Source organism: Solanum tuberosum, unplaced genomic scaffold, assembly GCF_000226075.1.
Source record: "Solanum tuberosum cultivar DM 1-3 516 R44 unplaced genomic scaffold, SolTub_3.0 scf00058, whole genome shotgun sequence".
NCBI lineage: Eukaryota > Viridiplantae > Streptophyta > Magnoliopsida > Solanales > Solanaceae > Solanum > Solanum tuberosum.
Window position 1 is genome coordinate 1078853 of NW_006238982.1, and position 15967 is coordinate 1094819.

General features: G+C 36.6%; 2 protein-coding genes across 17 annotated transcripts in view; both read right to left on the bottom strand.

Annotated features, from left to right (window-relative positions):
* Positions 1–4978: 4978 nt before the first annotated feature.
* LOC107060069 (GATA zinc finger domain-containing protein 14-like) lies at positions 4979–5533 on the bottom strand. The gene has a single exon (XM_015307407.1). It carries the CDS (start codon positions 5531–5533, stop codon positions 4979–4981), a length of 555 nt encoding a protein of 184 aa, XP_015162893.1.
* Positions 5534–8318: 2785 nt separating this feature from the next.
* The window catches only part of LOC102585027 (nuclear pore complex protein NUP88-like), a 60163-nt gene continuing 52514 nt past the window's right edge, over positions 8319–15967 (bottom strand). For all 16 annotated transcript variants that reach the window (XM_015307432.1, XM_006344486.2, XM_006344484.2 and 13 more), the window contains 2 exons: positions 10077–10326; positions 8319–8860 (listed from right to left, as the gene is read on the bottom strand). In XM_015307432.1, the coding sequence (XP_015162918.1) occupies positions 8595–8860; positions 10077–10326 (516 nt within the window). In that variant the 3' untranslated portion in view covers positions 8319–8594. The remainder of the gene's footprint in view (positions 8861–10076; positions 10327–15967) is intronic.

A 15967-nucleotide genomic window follows, 5' to 3' on the forward strand; every position in this document is an offset into this window, starting at 1 on the left:
TAATAAATTTATTTTTTTAGAAAATCTGCAAATTATTAATAATAAATAAATTTCAATTTGTGTTTTTGTCAATTTTATTTGAATTTTTTTTACATAATTATTTATAAAATTATTATTTTTTGAAGATAATTTTTTTAAAAAAATATTCAAACTGAAAAATCGTGAATTATCTTGATGGTAACATGTGGCACTATTTTGCAAAATAGGGATTCATAATATTTTAAATTTATTCTTTTTAATAAAAGATAGTTCAAAAACATTTATGTTGATCTCACACAGACAGAAATAGGTAAATTGGTGAGAAATTTTAGGGATAAATTGGGTTAGTTTTTTTTTTTTCTCGATATTTGTCTTCTTCTTCTTTTTTAATTTTACATATGTATTTTAACTATCCATTTATTAACGTTTTATTCTTCTTTCTTTTTTCTCATGACATTTTAAAATTAATTTTTAATTATAAAATTTATTAATTTTTTTGTTTTGTTTTAGTCTTGTTCTAAAACTACCAAGTGCCTTGCTATTAGACTACCACTTGGAATGGAATAATCCTTAAATTATTAGAGTACCACTTGGAATGGAATAATCCTTATTTAAAGTTTGTTTTTCTAAATACATCATTATATTTACTAATTATACTAATATTTTTGCAAGGTCATATGCATAACCTTTGATTATTATAAAAAAATATTTTTTGCATATCGTTATTACGTTATCTATTATTTCAATTATTTAATATTATTTATTAACTTTATATTATTGGTCAAATAAATTAATCAATAAATAGCATCACATTATATTTGTGTTATGCACTTTATATATTTTCTTAGTGTAATGATAGCAAAGTTAATTTTCAATTGACCAATGAATAGCATTACAATATATCAAAATCGCAAGGAATATTCTATTATAATGCATTTAATTTTGATAACTTTTGTGAAAATTATTACAAAAGAATTAGAACTCTTCTCATAAGTCAAAAATAAATTCAAATTACTTAATAATTACCATCACAATTACATATGATGAAAATTAGGAATTTATTGATTAAATTTTTATTTTATATATATGAAAAAAATCTATACATATTAAGATTGGAGTTATTTAGTCTTTACCTTCCCGACAAAGCATTTCTCGAAGGTTTGACATCTTAAACCTCTTGTCGATATGAGCCTTGAACACATATGTGTAATCAAAAGAAAGTCAAGCATTTCATGATTTCTCCTCTGTATCTGAACTCTGTGGTTCCACCATTGTTGTAGCTGCACTAATCGACAATTCACAGCTCTAAGTATCCCTTCGATCAGGGCTTTGATACCATAAAGAATTTGTGAAATCTACAGGAAGAAGAAAGTGAAAACTGCATTCTATTGAAGCATCTTGTATTGCATTTTAGATCTTAAAACTGAAATGAATCTTACATCTTTTTCTTGCCTTACATTTACACAGCTGCCTCATATATATAGAGGATTATAGTCATTGTAACTAATAGGAGTGCTAACCACGTGAACATTCTAGCTGAGCTGTCACTTCCTAACAAACTCTAACAAACTTTTAAACTGACCAATAGTAATGCACCAATTCTGCCATCTGTAATTCAACACACCCCCTCAAACTGAAGGGTGGAAGATATCTAACACACCAAGTTTGGTCATAAGGAGATGATGTTGAGCAGCACCTAACCCTTTTGTGAGAATGTCTGCTGGTTGCATAGTAGTGCACAAATGTTCAAGATCTATGAAGCCTGATTTCACTTTCTCCCGAATGAAATGACAATCAATGTCTATGTGTTTTGTACGTTCATGAAACACTGGATTTTCAGCTATTTGTATAGCTGATTTGCTATCCGTAAACACTGAGATTGGGATGTCAACTGGGAATTGTAACTCATCTAGTAATCCTGCTAACCAGATCAGTTCTGCAACAAGAGCTGCCAAACTCCTATACTCTGCTTCAGCTGAGCTCCTGCTTACTGTTTGCTGCTTCTTCGACTTTCATGAAATAAGAGAATCTCCAAGTTTTACCATGTAACCTGTGACAGATCTTCGTGTGTTGGGGCATGAAGCCCAGTCAGAATCACAGTATCCAGTGAGTTTTGTAACACCAGTCCCTCTTTTGAGCATTATCCCAAGTCCTGGAGATCTTTTGACATATCTCACAACCCTTAGTGCAGCCTCCCAGTGAGAAACCTTAGGGTGTTGCATGAACTGGCTCAGAACCTGTACACTAAAACAAATGTCAGGTCTGGTGATTGTTAAGTACAACAGTTTACCAATTAGTCTTTGGTATGCTGTAACATCCTCTACCTCTGAATCATCAGAACCACCAATGTGTTGATCAAATTCTACACTAGTCAATTTGTGATTAAATTCCAAAGGAGTTTTTACAGTCTTTGCTCCACTCAGTACAGTTTCTGAAATAAGTTGTAAAGCATACTTCCTTTGATTCAACAATAATCCTTCTTTTGACTTCAAAACTTCAATCCCCAAAAAATATCTGAGACTTCCCAAGTCCTTCATTTTGAAATTTTGATGTAATGTGTCTTTTGCTTCTTGAATCATCTTGGAACTATTCCCAGTTATTAAGAGATCATCAACATACACTAGAATCACTGCCATGTCAGTTCCTTCCTTTCTAATGAACAAAGAGTGATCATGAGCACTCTGTGAGTATCCTGCCAATAATAACGCCTCAGTTAACTGGATGTTCCATTGTCTAGATGCTTGTTTAAGACCATATAGTGACTTCCTCAGCTTGTACACTTTAGATCCCCCTTGTGATTGGAAGCCAAGAGGAAGTTCCATATAGATGTCTTCAAGTAAATCACCTTGCAAGAAAGCATTATTTACATCCATTTGAAACAAATCCCAACCATGAGAAGCTGCTAGGCTAAGAACAGTCCTAATGGTAACCATTTTAGCAACTGGTGAGAAAGTGTCTTGATAATCAAGACCTTCCCTTTGAGTGTACCCTTTTGCAACTAGCCTTGCCTTATATCTATCCACATCACCATTGGACTTGTACTTGATCTTGTATACCCATTTTGAACCAATTGCTCTCCCACCAGGTGGTAAGTCAACAATTGTCCAAGTATTGTTATCCTCTAAAGCCTGGATTTCTTGCTGCATGGCATCAATCCACAGCTTGTCTTGAGATGCTTCTTTAAAAGATTGGGGCTCCACAATTGCTGAAAAAGCATGTAAGTAAGATTGATAACCTGTGGATACATTATCATAACAAACATGATTAGTGATGGAGTGAGGGCTGGACTTTGTAGGAACTACATAGTCTTTGATCCACACAGGAGGCTTGCAAGTCCTGGTAGTCTTTCTTGAACCAATGGTGTCTGTTTGTACTGATTCTACAGTATCAGGCGCATGAGGCTCATCTTGGATGTCTTCTAAGTTATCATTAACAGGCATAGTGGACTCAACACATGGACTGCTGGCACTTCAATTCTTGTGTCTGCAGGTTGTGATGAAGAATCTGGTGTGATGACTTGATCTAGATCATCAGGGGCATCATCTGTATTATTGAGAAATGGGGAAAACAAAGGATATGGACCTTCATCAGGAGGCTGCATAACCTTAAAGGGGAATACTTCTTCTCTGAAAACAACATCCCTGCTGATAGACACAACCTTTGCATCAAGATCATATAGCTTATAACTTTTTTGTGTAGAAGAAAAACCCAACAGAACAGCTCTCTTTGCTCTAGCTTCAAACTTTCCACCCCTAGGCAATGCAGCAACAAAACATAAACACCCAAATACTCTGATGTGATCCAATGTAGGAGGTTTTCCAAATAGTCTTTCATAAGGAGAATGACCCTCAAGTACAGCTGTAGGCAATCTGTTAATTAGGTATACTGCAGTTTGGATGCACTCACCCCAAAATCTACTAGGAACATGAGATTGTATCTTTAAGGCTCTTCCTATGTCCAAAATGTGTCTATGTTTTCTTTCCACAATGCCATTTTGTTGTGGGGTGTAAGGACAACTACTTTGATGTAGGATGCCTAAGGAAGATAGCAAATCATTGACTTGATTGTTAAAGAATTCAGTCCCATTGTCAGATCTCAAAACCTTTATTACACAATCAAACTGATTACAAATCATGGATATAAAGCTTCGCAATACAACTACTACATCTTTCTTAGTGTGCAGTAAAGAGATCCATGTAAATCTACTAAAATCATCAACAACAGTCAGAAAATAGTATTTTCTATCATAAGTAGGATCCCTATGAGGTCCCCAAACATCTAAATGCACTAGTTCAAACATTTTTGAAGTCTGAGTAACACTAGAAGGAAATTTAAGCCTACATTGTTTTGCCAAAGGGCAAACCATGCACTCTTCTTGCACTGCCTCATCAACTTTATTCTGCAACATAGGAAGGTGTTGCATTACTTTCAAGGAAGGATGCCCCAACCTAAGGTGCCAAAGTCTATGGTCTTCTATGCAGTTGTTTTTTAGCACTGCTCCAACAGTAGGTATGGCATCATGCCTTAGGATGTATAAGCCTTCCTCCTCTTTACCAATCCCAATCACCTCTCCAGTAGAGAGAGCCTGCATTACACATAAATCAGGATAAAATGACACCATGCATTTCAGGTCTTTAGTCAGCTTGGAGACTGACAATAAGTTGAACCTGAAGTCTGGGACATGCAAAACATTTTTCAACCTGCAATTCTCTAAAATCACAGCATTGCCAACATGTTCAACATGAATTTTACTTCTTGTTAGTACCTGCACCTTATTACTACTGGACTCTGATAATTTTCTACAATCACTTAGCAGATTCTCACAGTATGTAATATGATGTGTGGCTCCGGAATCAATAATCCACTTTACTGTATGACCATTAGCACTTACAGGCAAAGGATTCATACCTGCTGCTGCATTAGCCCTACAGGTTCCTGATGGCGAAGGAGACTCCATCATCTTGACAACTTGCTCATATTGTTCCTTTGTGAAATAACCTCATGGGAAATAGATCTGAGATAATGATTCCGATCTAGGTGCTTCAGTTTCACCCTTATTTGATTCCAGAGAAGTAGAAGTGTTTGCATAGGCCTCATTCACTGACACCTTCCTTTTACTCTTAAAATCAGCAGGAAATCCCACAATTCTGTAGCAATTGTCTTTAGTGTGACCTTTATACCCACAGTGATCATATACCAATCCCAATCTTCTGCCTTGTGAAGTCTGACCCTGTGTTTTCTTAGCTTGAAAGTTGTTGTTGTTGATCCGATTCTGATTGTTGAAATTGTATGACTGATTACCTTTGTTGTTGATCTGATTCTGATTGTTGAAATTGTATGACTGATTACCTTTGTTGTTGATCTGATTCTGATTGTTGAAATTGTATGACTGATTACCTTTGTTGTTGATCTGATTCTGATTGTTGAAATTGTATGACTGATTACCTTTGTTGTTGATCTGATTCTGATTGTTGAAATTGTATGACTGATTACCTTTGTTGTTGATCTGATTCTGATTGTTGAAATTGTATGACTGATTACCTTTTCCTGCCATCATTGTGAATGGTTCCTTTCCTCCTTCGGACTGTCTAGCTTCCTTTGACTCTCTTCCTGAATTGCCATTGCATAGGCTTGGTTTACACTGGGAATAGAAGAACTGAGTAAGATAGAACTCCTCACCTGTGCATAGCTTTCATTTAGCCCTACCAAAAACTGCAACAGTCTTTGTTGTTTAACATGTTCAACATGTGAGCTTGACTCTTCACAATCACACGATGGAGAAGGTACCATTACATCCATCTCATCCCATAAATCTCTCATCCTAGAATAATAAGAGGTCACAGTCTTTGTTCCTTGAGTCAATACACTGATCTCCTTCCACAAATGAAAAATTCTAGTCAAATTCGATTTATCAAATCTCTCCTTGAAATCACTCCATATTTTCTTCGAACTAGAAGCATATACAATGCTCGTCATCAGTTCTGGTGCTACAGCTGCACTAATCCACGATAATACAACTGCATCACACCTCTCCCATCGAATTGCCAGATCTCCTTTGTATGAGCTTTTAGCACATGTGCCATCAACAAATCCTAGTTTGTTTTTGACTAGAAGTGCCAATCGCATGGATCTGCTCCAAACTCCATAGTTTTCTGGTCCTGTGAGCTTCATAGGAATCAAGGCAACACCAGGAGTATCTGAGGTTTGAAGATGAAGTGGATGATTATGGTTTGTCTGCGAATTATCCTCTATATCTGAACTCTGTGGTTCCACCATTGTTGTAGCTGCACTAATCGACAATTCACAGCTCTAAGTATCCCTTCGATCAGGGCTCTGATACCATAAAGAATTTGTGAAATCTACAGGAAGAAGAAAATGAAAACGGCATTCTATTGAAGCATATTGTATTGCATTTTAGATCTTAAAACAGAAATGAATCTTACATCTTTTTCTTGCCTTACATTTACACAGCTGCCTCATATATATAGAGGATTATAGTCATTGTAACTAATAGGAGTGCTAACCACGTGAACATTCTAGCTGAGCTGTCACTTCCTAACAAACTCTAACAAACTTTTAAACTGACCAATAGTAATGCACCAATTCTGCCATCTGTAATTCAACACACCTACATAAATTTTGAAAATAAATAAATTATAAGCCACTTAGTAGATTTTATGCCAAAAAAGTTATTGCTTGTAGTGTTGCATATGGATTTTTTAAAATATGTATTATAATTTAAATTTTTGAAAAATGGAGAGAATAAGATTTAACAAAAAATATGATTAAGATATAATGAAAATTTAAAGTGATATTAAATAATAATACTTTCCTCTTTTTTTTTTTCTTTTTTTTCCCTCAATAAAAACATCTTATTGAACAAATAGATTTTGTTATGCTTCCTCATGAAGCCTGTCAGAAAATGGATGAAATAATATGCATTGTCTTATATATAATACAAAGAAAATAATGTACATAAAAAAGAATCAGAAAATTCACCATCCCAAAGTGAAGTGCTCTCCCTGTGTCATCTCTCCAGATTTGTGAAGAACCTTAGACGAAAAATTAAATTTGTATTTGTTTATATCTATTTTCTTTAAGAGGAGACGGTTTAAAAAATAACAAAGCAAAAAAGATAAATAAAGAGATAGCACTTTTTTATTGGTTATTTGAAATTCAAAAATCCTGAAAGTTACTTATTAAAAAGGAGTCTCAAATGATGATTAATAATGGTAACATAATAGAGTCAATTTAAAATTTAAAATTTAAAATTTAAAATGTTGTGTTTTCAAGTGGGGTGGGGTGGGGTGGGGGGCTTCGTCACTTATCTTTTTTTTTTTGTTTTCAGTTACGTATTTAATATTATTATTATTATTATTGTGAAAATTACTTTTAAATCTTTTTAAAAACAAAATAGTAAGTAATTGTTTTTTTATAGATAATACATAGATAATAAATATCAATACATGCAGATAGATACTTTTTTGTTAATCAGTTTTTTATATTTAATTGTTTTTTAGGGGTGGGGGGACTTCGTACTTTTCATATTCTTGTTTGCAGTTACATATTTGATATATTATTATTATTATTATTATTATTATTATTGTTGTTGTTGTTGTTGTTGTATTTTGGTAGGATTAAAGACATATTTGAAGTACAAGTAAATTATATGTTTGTATGAATATTTTACTGGAAAAACCCAAAAATCCAAAAAGCCCGAAAAAACCGGAGGTTGAAAAACCCGAGTTTTATTGGTTTGGTTTGGTTTATAGATTTAAAAATCCGACACAAATGGTTTGATTTGATAATTGAAAAACTCAAGCCAACCCGGTCATGTACACCCCCTAACGAAGGCTATTAAATTGTGATTGGTCTATGGGAGTGGAGTCAACAAGAGCTCGGAAGATTGTTCATTAATTTCATTTTTTTTTTCTTTTTATTTTTTAATGATTATGATCGTAAAAATGATGTTGCATTATTAACTTTTTTTTTCCATATGTTCTTTCTATATTTCCTCTTTATTTTATATTTTATATGAATTTCTGATTGTCGTAAATCTTCAAAATATCAAAGTCATAATTTAGTTGAAAGTTTACTCACTAATGACATACTTATAGATAGATAGAGATAGGGAGAAAGAGGGTTTAAAAAATTGTTATCTTATTATCTTTTAGACAAATTCACTGTAGTTTGTGACATGGACAAATATATCAAAAAAGTATAAATATAACGGTTTTCTATTAGTATTTTTTCTGCAAAACTTGCTTTTAGTGTGGTTGATGATTACAGACTAGTTCATGGAGGTTTTTTAGTTCAAATTCAAAACTGCATAAAATGTATGAAAAATCAACCTAAAACGGTGTGCTTAGGTTTAAATAAAAAACGAATAATCTGGGGGAAATTAATAAAAGGCCTAAAGCTACTTTCAATGCTCATGTCATTGATGTCTGCATATACAAATTGCTTTTGCACCAGTAACCTACTTCGACTCGTAATTTCAGTTAAGAGAATGATATAATTTTGGCAATAACACACTTACTAGTCACAAAGGCAATCAAGTTGGGTATCAACAACTTTTGACTTGTGCATCACAAGCAAATATCAACATACGATCATCAAGTGCCTATTTCACGGCCTTTCAGCGCCGATTCAACTACTTTAACCTTCTTTGCATTTTCACTGTTCACGACTGACAGCTTTTCAAGTGATGCTTTAAGCAGTGACATTTCATTTTCTTCGACATGCCTTATTCTCCTTACTGATACTTGTCGCTCTTCATTTGATCGGTTGGCCTGTAGAGAATGTGTGTATCTTTTCAACCTGGCATTTACTGCTTCAATAGAAGAGCGTAGAGCATCCAACTCCACTCCCCTAAATCTGTCTGTGTTATGTAAAAACATAATGTTCAGTTCCATACGCAAAGATTAAAGCCAGAAGAAAAATTAATACTCAATACATACTTTTCCACCCAAGCTTACACCTTTTTCCTGTTTAAACCCTAAAAGAATAAGATTCCTTTTACTATCCTAATAAACAAAATTATGTAGCTAACACCCCCGTCAGACCACTTTATCTCAGGATGAGTATTACACGCCACTCATACAGTGAGACACTATTTGACCATCACTACGGACCGCCCGCCCCATTTGTTTCAACATAAGAACACTCGCTTCCTTTCAGACCCCACCCACAAGAAAAAGAAAAACACCAGTCGCAATCTGTCTGTACACCCTCAATTCTAGCAAAAACATCCCATTCAGCCATTAAAAAAATCTATACAGCTCCTCACACGACCACCGATTTTCAACTTTAACCACCCCCCTTAATCCACCCCCATCCCCCCACAAACTCAATGTTCTCTTCACTCAACTCACATTTTCTCTCTCTACCCACCATCTGGCATCAGCTCGACACAAAAGAAAAAAGACATGACCACCATAAATGCCGCCAAACATCTCTGACCCCAGCAACTCCACTAGACTGGTTTGAGGTGGGATTGTTGAGGTCTTGAAAGCAGTGTGGTAGTCGAGAACAAAGGGTGTTGCCAGTGGTGGCGGTGGTGGTTTTGATGGAGGTGGAGAAGGAGGAGGTGCTGGGAATGAAAAACTCAAAAAAGGAGAGAAAAAAATCATAGAATAAAAAAGATAGACTGTTGGATCATTTGAATTGATCTGGACAGTTGATTCTGCCTCAGTTTATTTTTAAAATTTGAGGCTCTTAACACGATCAAAGAGTTGGAAACATACGTCTCTCATGTTTCCAAATCGTTGGGTATTAGCTAAGGAATTTTCAAATTAAGGTGGGTAAAGTGAACCCCCACCCTGAAGCCCCTTGTAAGGTGTGTAAACAAGAAATTTGGTGAAACTATCAGAGACATACAAATAACTCATTGGCCATTGTTAGGGCTTACAGGCCAGTCTCCATTAGGGGTTGGTTCTAGAGCATCCAGAGAGGTGGTGAAAATAGTCTGTTGGAAAAATGCAAAAGACTAGACATATGTACGTGCATTATATCAGTTTCTACACCATGATGAGCTAGCGTTCACAACAAACCAAAATAAAACTACATCAAGCATTGGCATTCGATGAGCATATTACCAAGTTCAGACTTAAACTCGCGTTCAGCTTTAGATAGAGATCTCTTATGTGCTGCCGGCAGGTGTCTCAGGCTTTGCAAGCACTCTTCTAGCTCACCGTGAAACTGAACTGCATGCTCAACACGATCCTCGATGTTTTCCTGTTTCCTTTCAACTTCCAAAATCTTTTTCTGTGCTTTACATAATCGAGAATGCTGATCATCGAGGATCTTTTTTACATGAGGTGCATGATGTTGAAGCTCAAAGTACACCTGATAACAGAACAAAAGTACCGTTAGTTATAACATGAAGAGACCACTCTACTGTCAAAAGAACTGATAAAAGAAAGAAAAATAAAGATTTTCTTTTGATTCTGACCCAAGTGAGAAATGAGGAGGAAGAGGGCATAGAACCAAAGGATTAAATTCTTCTCCCGTCCAAAGCAATGCACAGTTGAAATTTGAAATACATCCTCAGATGATAGGGGAACTAACAACACCATCATTACAAGAAAACTGCTAACAATTTATATAAAAATGGCTTCCACTCAATCTTTTTTAATAATTAAATTGCATATTATGAAATGGAGGGGTGGGAACTCCATTTACAAGGCATATAGAAATATCTATGCAATATGCTCCACAGAAATGAAGTAGCATCCAACAGATGCATCTGATCATCTACGTAAAGAACCCCATCCTGGCCACAAGATGGTCTGCTTGTGTCATTTAGGAACAGAAGACTATTTGCAGAATAATGTTTTAAATCAATCAAATTGCGCAACTGAATTCCATTGAATCAATACCCAGAAGTAGAAGAAATTGAAAATCTGCAGTAGATGTGAGGTAAATAAGTGGGTGGCTCTATTGTGATCTGGTCCATTACTCATCTTTCCAGCTCATCAGTGCTATTTCCGTCATTATGTTAAGAACTGTTAGAATAGGAATAGGAATCCTTGTTGGAAAAGGATTCTAATGTAGTGTCTATAAATAAGGTCTTTATGTAACAATTTAGATACACAATTCAATAATATTCTAGTCTATATTTCTCATATGATATCAGAGCATTGGTGAGAAACTTCAAGTCACCATGTCAAATTTTTGGTGACGGTTAGGGCTGATCTGTGTCATCTTTCATTCTGAAGGTATTGTGCGAAAACCAACACCATCAAGAGGCTCGGGAATCTCAGGCGACCAAACCCCAGCCGGAACCACTGGAAAACAACCCCTCACGCACTCTCACATGCCGTTTGAAAGTGGAAGTTTTACGGCGATATCTAGATCACGCGCCGGCGCATGAGGGCTGCTCCGGTCATTATTTTTGAACTATTTTTTTTTCTGTTGGGGTGGTCCAGTATTTCCGATCCAAACCCATCCAGTTTTCTCCAGATCCGATCACTGGAATTAGGATTCCGGCAATTTCCAAGCAGTTTCCGGCAAGTTCCCGGCAAAATCAGAATTTCCAGGCAGTTTCCAAGCACTGTAGGCAGATTCCGACAATTTCCAGAGGTTTCTTCCTATTTTTGAGTTAAATTTTGAAAAAATGTCTTTGGTTGTGATGTTTTTGGCACCAAAAATACGGGGATTGGAAGTTAAAGCCCTATAATCACTTCAGAACCATTAATAGGAAGTTCAAACTATTTAGCTTAGGCTTCCTCAGTTGAGTTGTGGTGCAAGGGTCAAGGTGTTCAAGATCACTTAACAAACAATGTTTTTGTGGTAGATGAAAAGACAGTCTAGTGATGAGGATGCAAAAGCCAAAGCACAATGGGAGAAAGTGGATGCTCAATTATGTAGTCTCCTATGGCGCTCTATTGATTCAAAGTTGATGACCTTGTTTTGCCCATTCCAGACATGTTATTTAGTTTGGAAAAAAGCACGTGCTTTATACACTAATGACATATCTCGATTCTATGATGTGATATCTCGGATAACCAACTTAAAGAAACAAGAATCCAACATGTTAACTTACTTGGGACAGGTACAGGTAGTGATGGAGGAATTTGAAACCTTGATGCCAGTCACTACAAACGTGGAAAAGCAACAAGAGCATAGATAGACATTATTTCTAGTTCTCACACTTGTTGGACTTCCTACTGAACATAATTATGTGCGTGACCAGATTCTAGCCAGTCCTACGGTTCCTACAATTGATGAATTATTCTCTCGTCTACTTCATCTTGTTGTGCCTCCTAGTCACAAAGTAGTTTCATCACCCACAGTTGACTCATCTATTCTCGCATCTCAAACTATAGAAAAACAAACATATAAGTCTATGGACAATTGGCGAGGAGGACGTTTTGGGAAACCTCGATCCAAGTGTAGTTATTGCCATTAAATTGGACACACTCGTGACATATGTTATACTTTGCATGGTCCACCACCCAGCTATGATCCTATTGCTCTAAAGGAATATAATGAATTCCTTTGAAATATCTCCATAAGTACCGTCTGTTGCTCAGCCTCAGCCTGATCAACCATCCAATAATGCTCTTATTACTCAGACAGAATATGATGAGTTCCTTCAGTATCGAGCAAGTCAAAAAACACCTCCGCAAGTAGCTTCGGTTGCTCAACCTAATGTTTCTGTTGTGGGTAATTCTTTTGCTTGTGTTTCACAGTCTAGTACACTTGGATCATGGGTAATGGACTCAGGCGCTTCTAATCATATTTCTAGTAACAAATCACTTTGGTCTGGTATTGTTTATTCACAATCTCTTCCTCCTATCGCTTTAGCCAATGGGATCCAAACAAAACCAAAAGGGGTTGGAAAAGCCAAACCCCTATCTTCTGTCACTCTAGATTTTGTTCTTTATGCCCCTAGTTCTCCCTTTTAATCTGGCATCTGTTAGTAGTTTGACACATGCCCTACGTTGTAGCATAACATTTTTTGATAAATTTTTCTCATGCAAGACCGCAATACGGGACAAATGATTGGCACAGGACATGAATCACAAGGCCTTTACTATCTCACCTCTTCAAATTCCTTCATAGCATGCTCCATTACAGATCCTCCAGATCTAATCCACAAATTTTTGGGACATCCGAGTTTATCCAAGCAACAAAAGATGGTGTCTAGTTTGTCCACATTAGATTGTGAGTCGTGTCAACTTGGGAAACACACTCGTGCTGCATTTTCACGTAGTACTGAGGGTCGTTTAGAGTATATTTTTTCATTAGTTCATTATGATATTTGGGGTCCTAGTAGAGTCGGTTTAACCTTAGGATTTCGTTATTTTCTTAGTTTTATTGATGATTATTCAATATGCACTTGGGTTTTCTTAATGAAAGATCGTTCTGAGTTATTTTCTATATTCAAAAGTTTCTTTGCTGAAATACAAAATCAGTTAGGTGTTTCTATTCGGGAGTTTATGACTCACCGAGGCATTATTCACCGGACTACTTGTCCATACACCCTTCAACGGAACGGTGTAGCAGGGAGGAAGTATAGGCATCTCATTGAGATGGCTCGTACCCTTCTCCTTGAATCCCATCTTCCGCTGCATTTTTAGGGAGATGCAGTCCTTACGTCTTGTTATTTAATAAATAGGATGCCCTTATCCTCTATTCAGAATCAGGTTCCACATTCCATACTATTTCCTCAATCACATATCTACTCTATCCCCCCTAGTGTCTTTGGGAGCATTGTTTTATTCATAACTTAGCCCCAGGAAAAGATAAATTGGCCCCTCGTGCCCTCAAATGTGTTTTTCTTGGTTACTCTCAAGTTCAAAAAGGGTATCATTGCTATTCACATGATCTTCATTGATACCTTATGTCCGCCAATGTCACATTCTTTGAATCTAATCCTTACTGTACATCTTCTAATCATTCTTGATGTATCTAAAGTCTTACCCATACCTCAGGTTTTACCCAGTGTTTTGGACGGCGAGAGGCGACAAGAGCCTGCCTCGCCACACGGCGAGGCAAGCGGCAAGGCGCTCGCCTTTTTGAATTGAGGCGCCAATTAATACAAAAAATGTAAATTATTTAATTCCATATATAAATATCCAAAATCTCAATAACAATAACATTCATTAACAATGTCCCTCTTTTTGTTAGCATATGACGTCATTGAATTCACTATTTATGGACAAATAAATACTATATTAATTAGTATAAAACTAAATTAAGTAGGGAAGAAATAATTATAGAAGGATTAAATTATTATTTTTTAAAATATAAGCAGATTCCAGCCCAGTGATACCACAGAAGTACAGAACCAAGCATAGTCTCAAACTCTAAATACTGAAAAACAGAGTAGTTCCACCCAAAAAAAACCCCGAGGAGAGACTAGAGAGTAGAGAAGAAGAGAAGAACTAGAAGAGAAGAAGAGAAGAACTAGCAGAGAAGAAGAGAAGAACTAGAGATAAGATTTCGTACCTGAGAAGGAGCAGCAGTCGCGATTGCGATTCGCGAAGAAGAAGTCTCCACGAAGGAGCAGCAATCGCGAAATAGGAGGAGAAGAGGAGGAGCGTCTTGCGAAGGTCAAGTTTGCAAAAATACCCCAAAAAAACCCTAATTTTGGCTTTTATTTATTAAGTCAGACCTTAAAAAACATAAAAAAATAAAAAGACGATGCCTATTGCATCGCCACACCACGTCATCTTACGCCTTTCTATCGCCATGGCACGCCTTTTTGAAGTCTCCTCGCCTCGCCGGAAAAAGGCGATGACCCCTCCCCTCGCCTCGCCTCGCCTCGCCTTGTTGCCAATGGCGAAAGGCGAGCGCCTTTCATAACACTGGTTTTACCTGTACCGACTTTTGAGAAATCTACGATTACTTCTACATCTCCCATTGTAGTGCCATCTCTCCTGACTTATCATCGTTGTCCGCGTCCAGCACCAGTCCCAGATGATTCATGTCATGCATCGGACCCTGCTCCTACTACGGACTTTCCTCCTCCGAGCCAACCGCTTGAACTTCAAAAAGGTATACAATCCACTCGAAATGCTAGCCCACATTATACTTTCTTGAGTTATCATCGTCTATCATCACCCCATTTTTTTTGAAACTAGTAACATTTGTATTTCATTTAGTACTTAGGTAGTACTGAAAAACCATATTTACAAAAGCAGAAAGGAGTAAAATCTATCCAAAAACTGAACCAAATCTAAATGGATCCTAAAACATCTATGATTGACTCAGTTTCATTGGAGTAGACATTTGTACACCAAAAGCAGAACAACAAAATACACTTAAGCTTTACTTCCTGCAAGTTGTTGTTCCTATTCTCAAAACATCTCTCGTTTCTCTCCCTCCATATAGTCCACCAAATACTAGCAGGGATCATCCTCCATCTTTCTCTGTTTGTAGCCCCAACTCCAGCCATCTCCCAACTGAATAGAGTCTCATCAATCTTGCTAGGCATACACCAAGATATGCCTCTGAGATTAAGGAAAATCTTCCACAGCTGCTCAGTAAAGTTGCAATGTAAGAAAAGATGTCTCACTGTCTCATTAGCCTTACCACATAAGGAACATCTGTTACATAGAGAGATTCCTCTCTTGGCCACATTATCCAACGTCAAAACTGCTTTATTGGCTAGTAGCCATGTAAAGCATGCCACTTTGTGTGGCACTTTGTTCCTCCAGATTTGCTTCCAAGGCCATTTGAAGTCTTGAATGCCACCAGTACTTATCATGGCACTTTGTTCCTCCAGATTTGCTTCCAAGGCCATTTGAAGTCTTGAATGCCACCAGTACTTATCATGGCACTTTGTTCCTCCAGATTTGCTTCCAAGGCCATTTGAAGTCTTGAATGCCACCAGTACTTATCATGGCACTTTGTTCCTCCAGATTTGCTTCCAAGGCCATTTGAAGTCTTGAATGCCACCAGTACTTATCATGGCACTTTGTTCCTCCAGATTTGCTTCCAAGGCCATTTGAAGTCTTGAATGCCACCAGTACTTATC

Excerpts from the sequence above, each read along its gene's own strand:
- LOC107060069 (XM_015307407.1), bottom strand. The coding sequence starts at position 5,533 with ATGGCAGGAAAAGGTAATCAGTCATACAATTTCAACAATCAGAATCAG.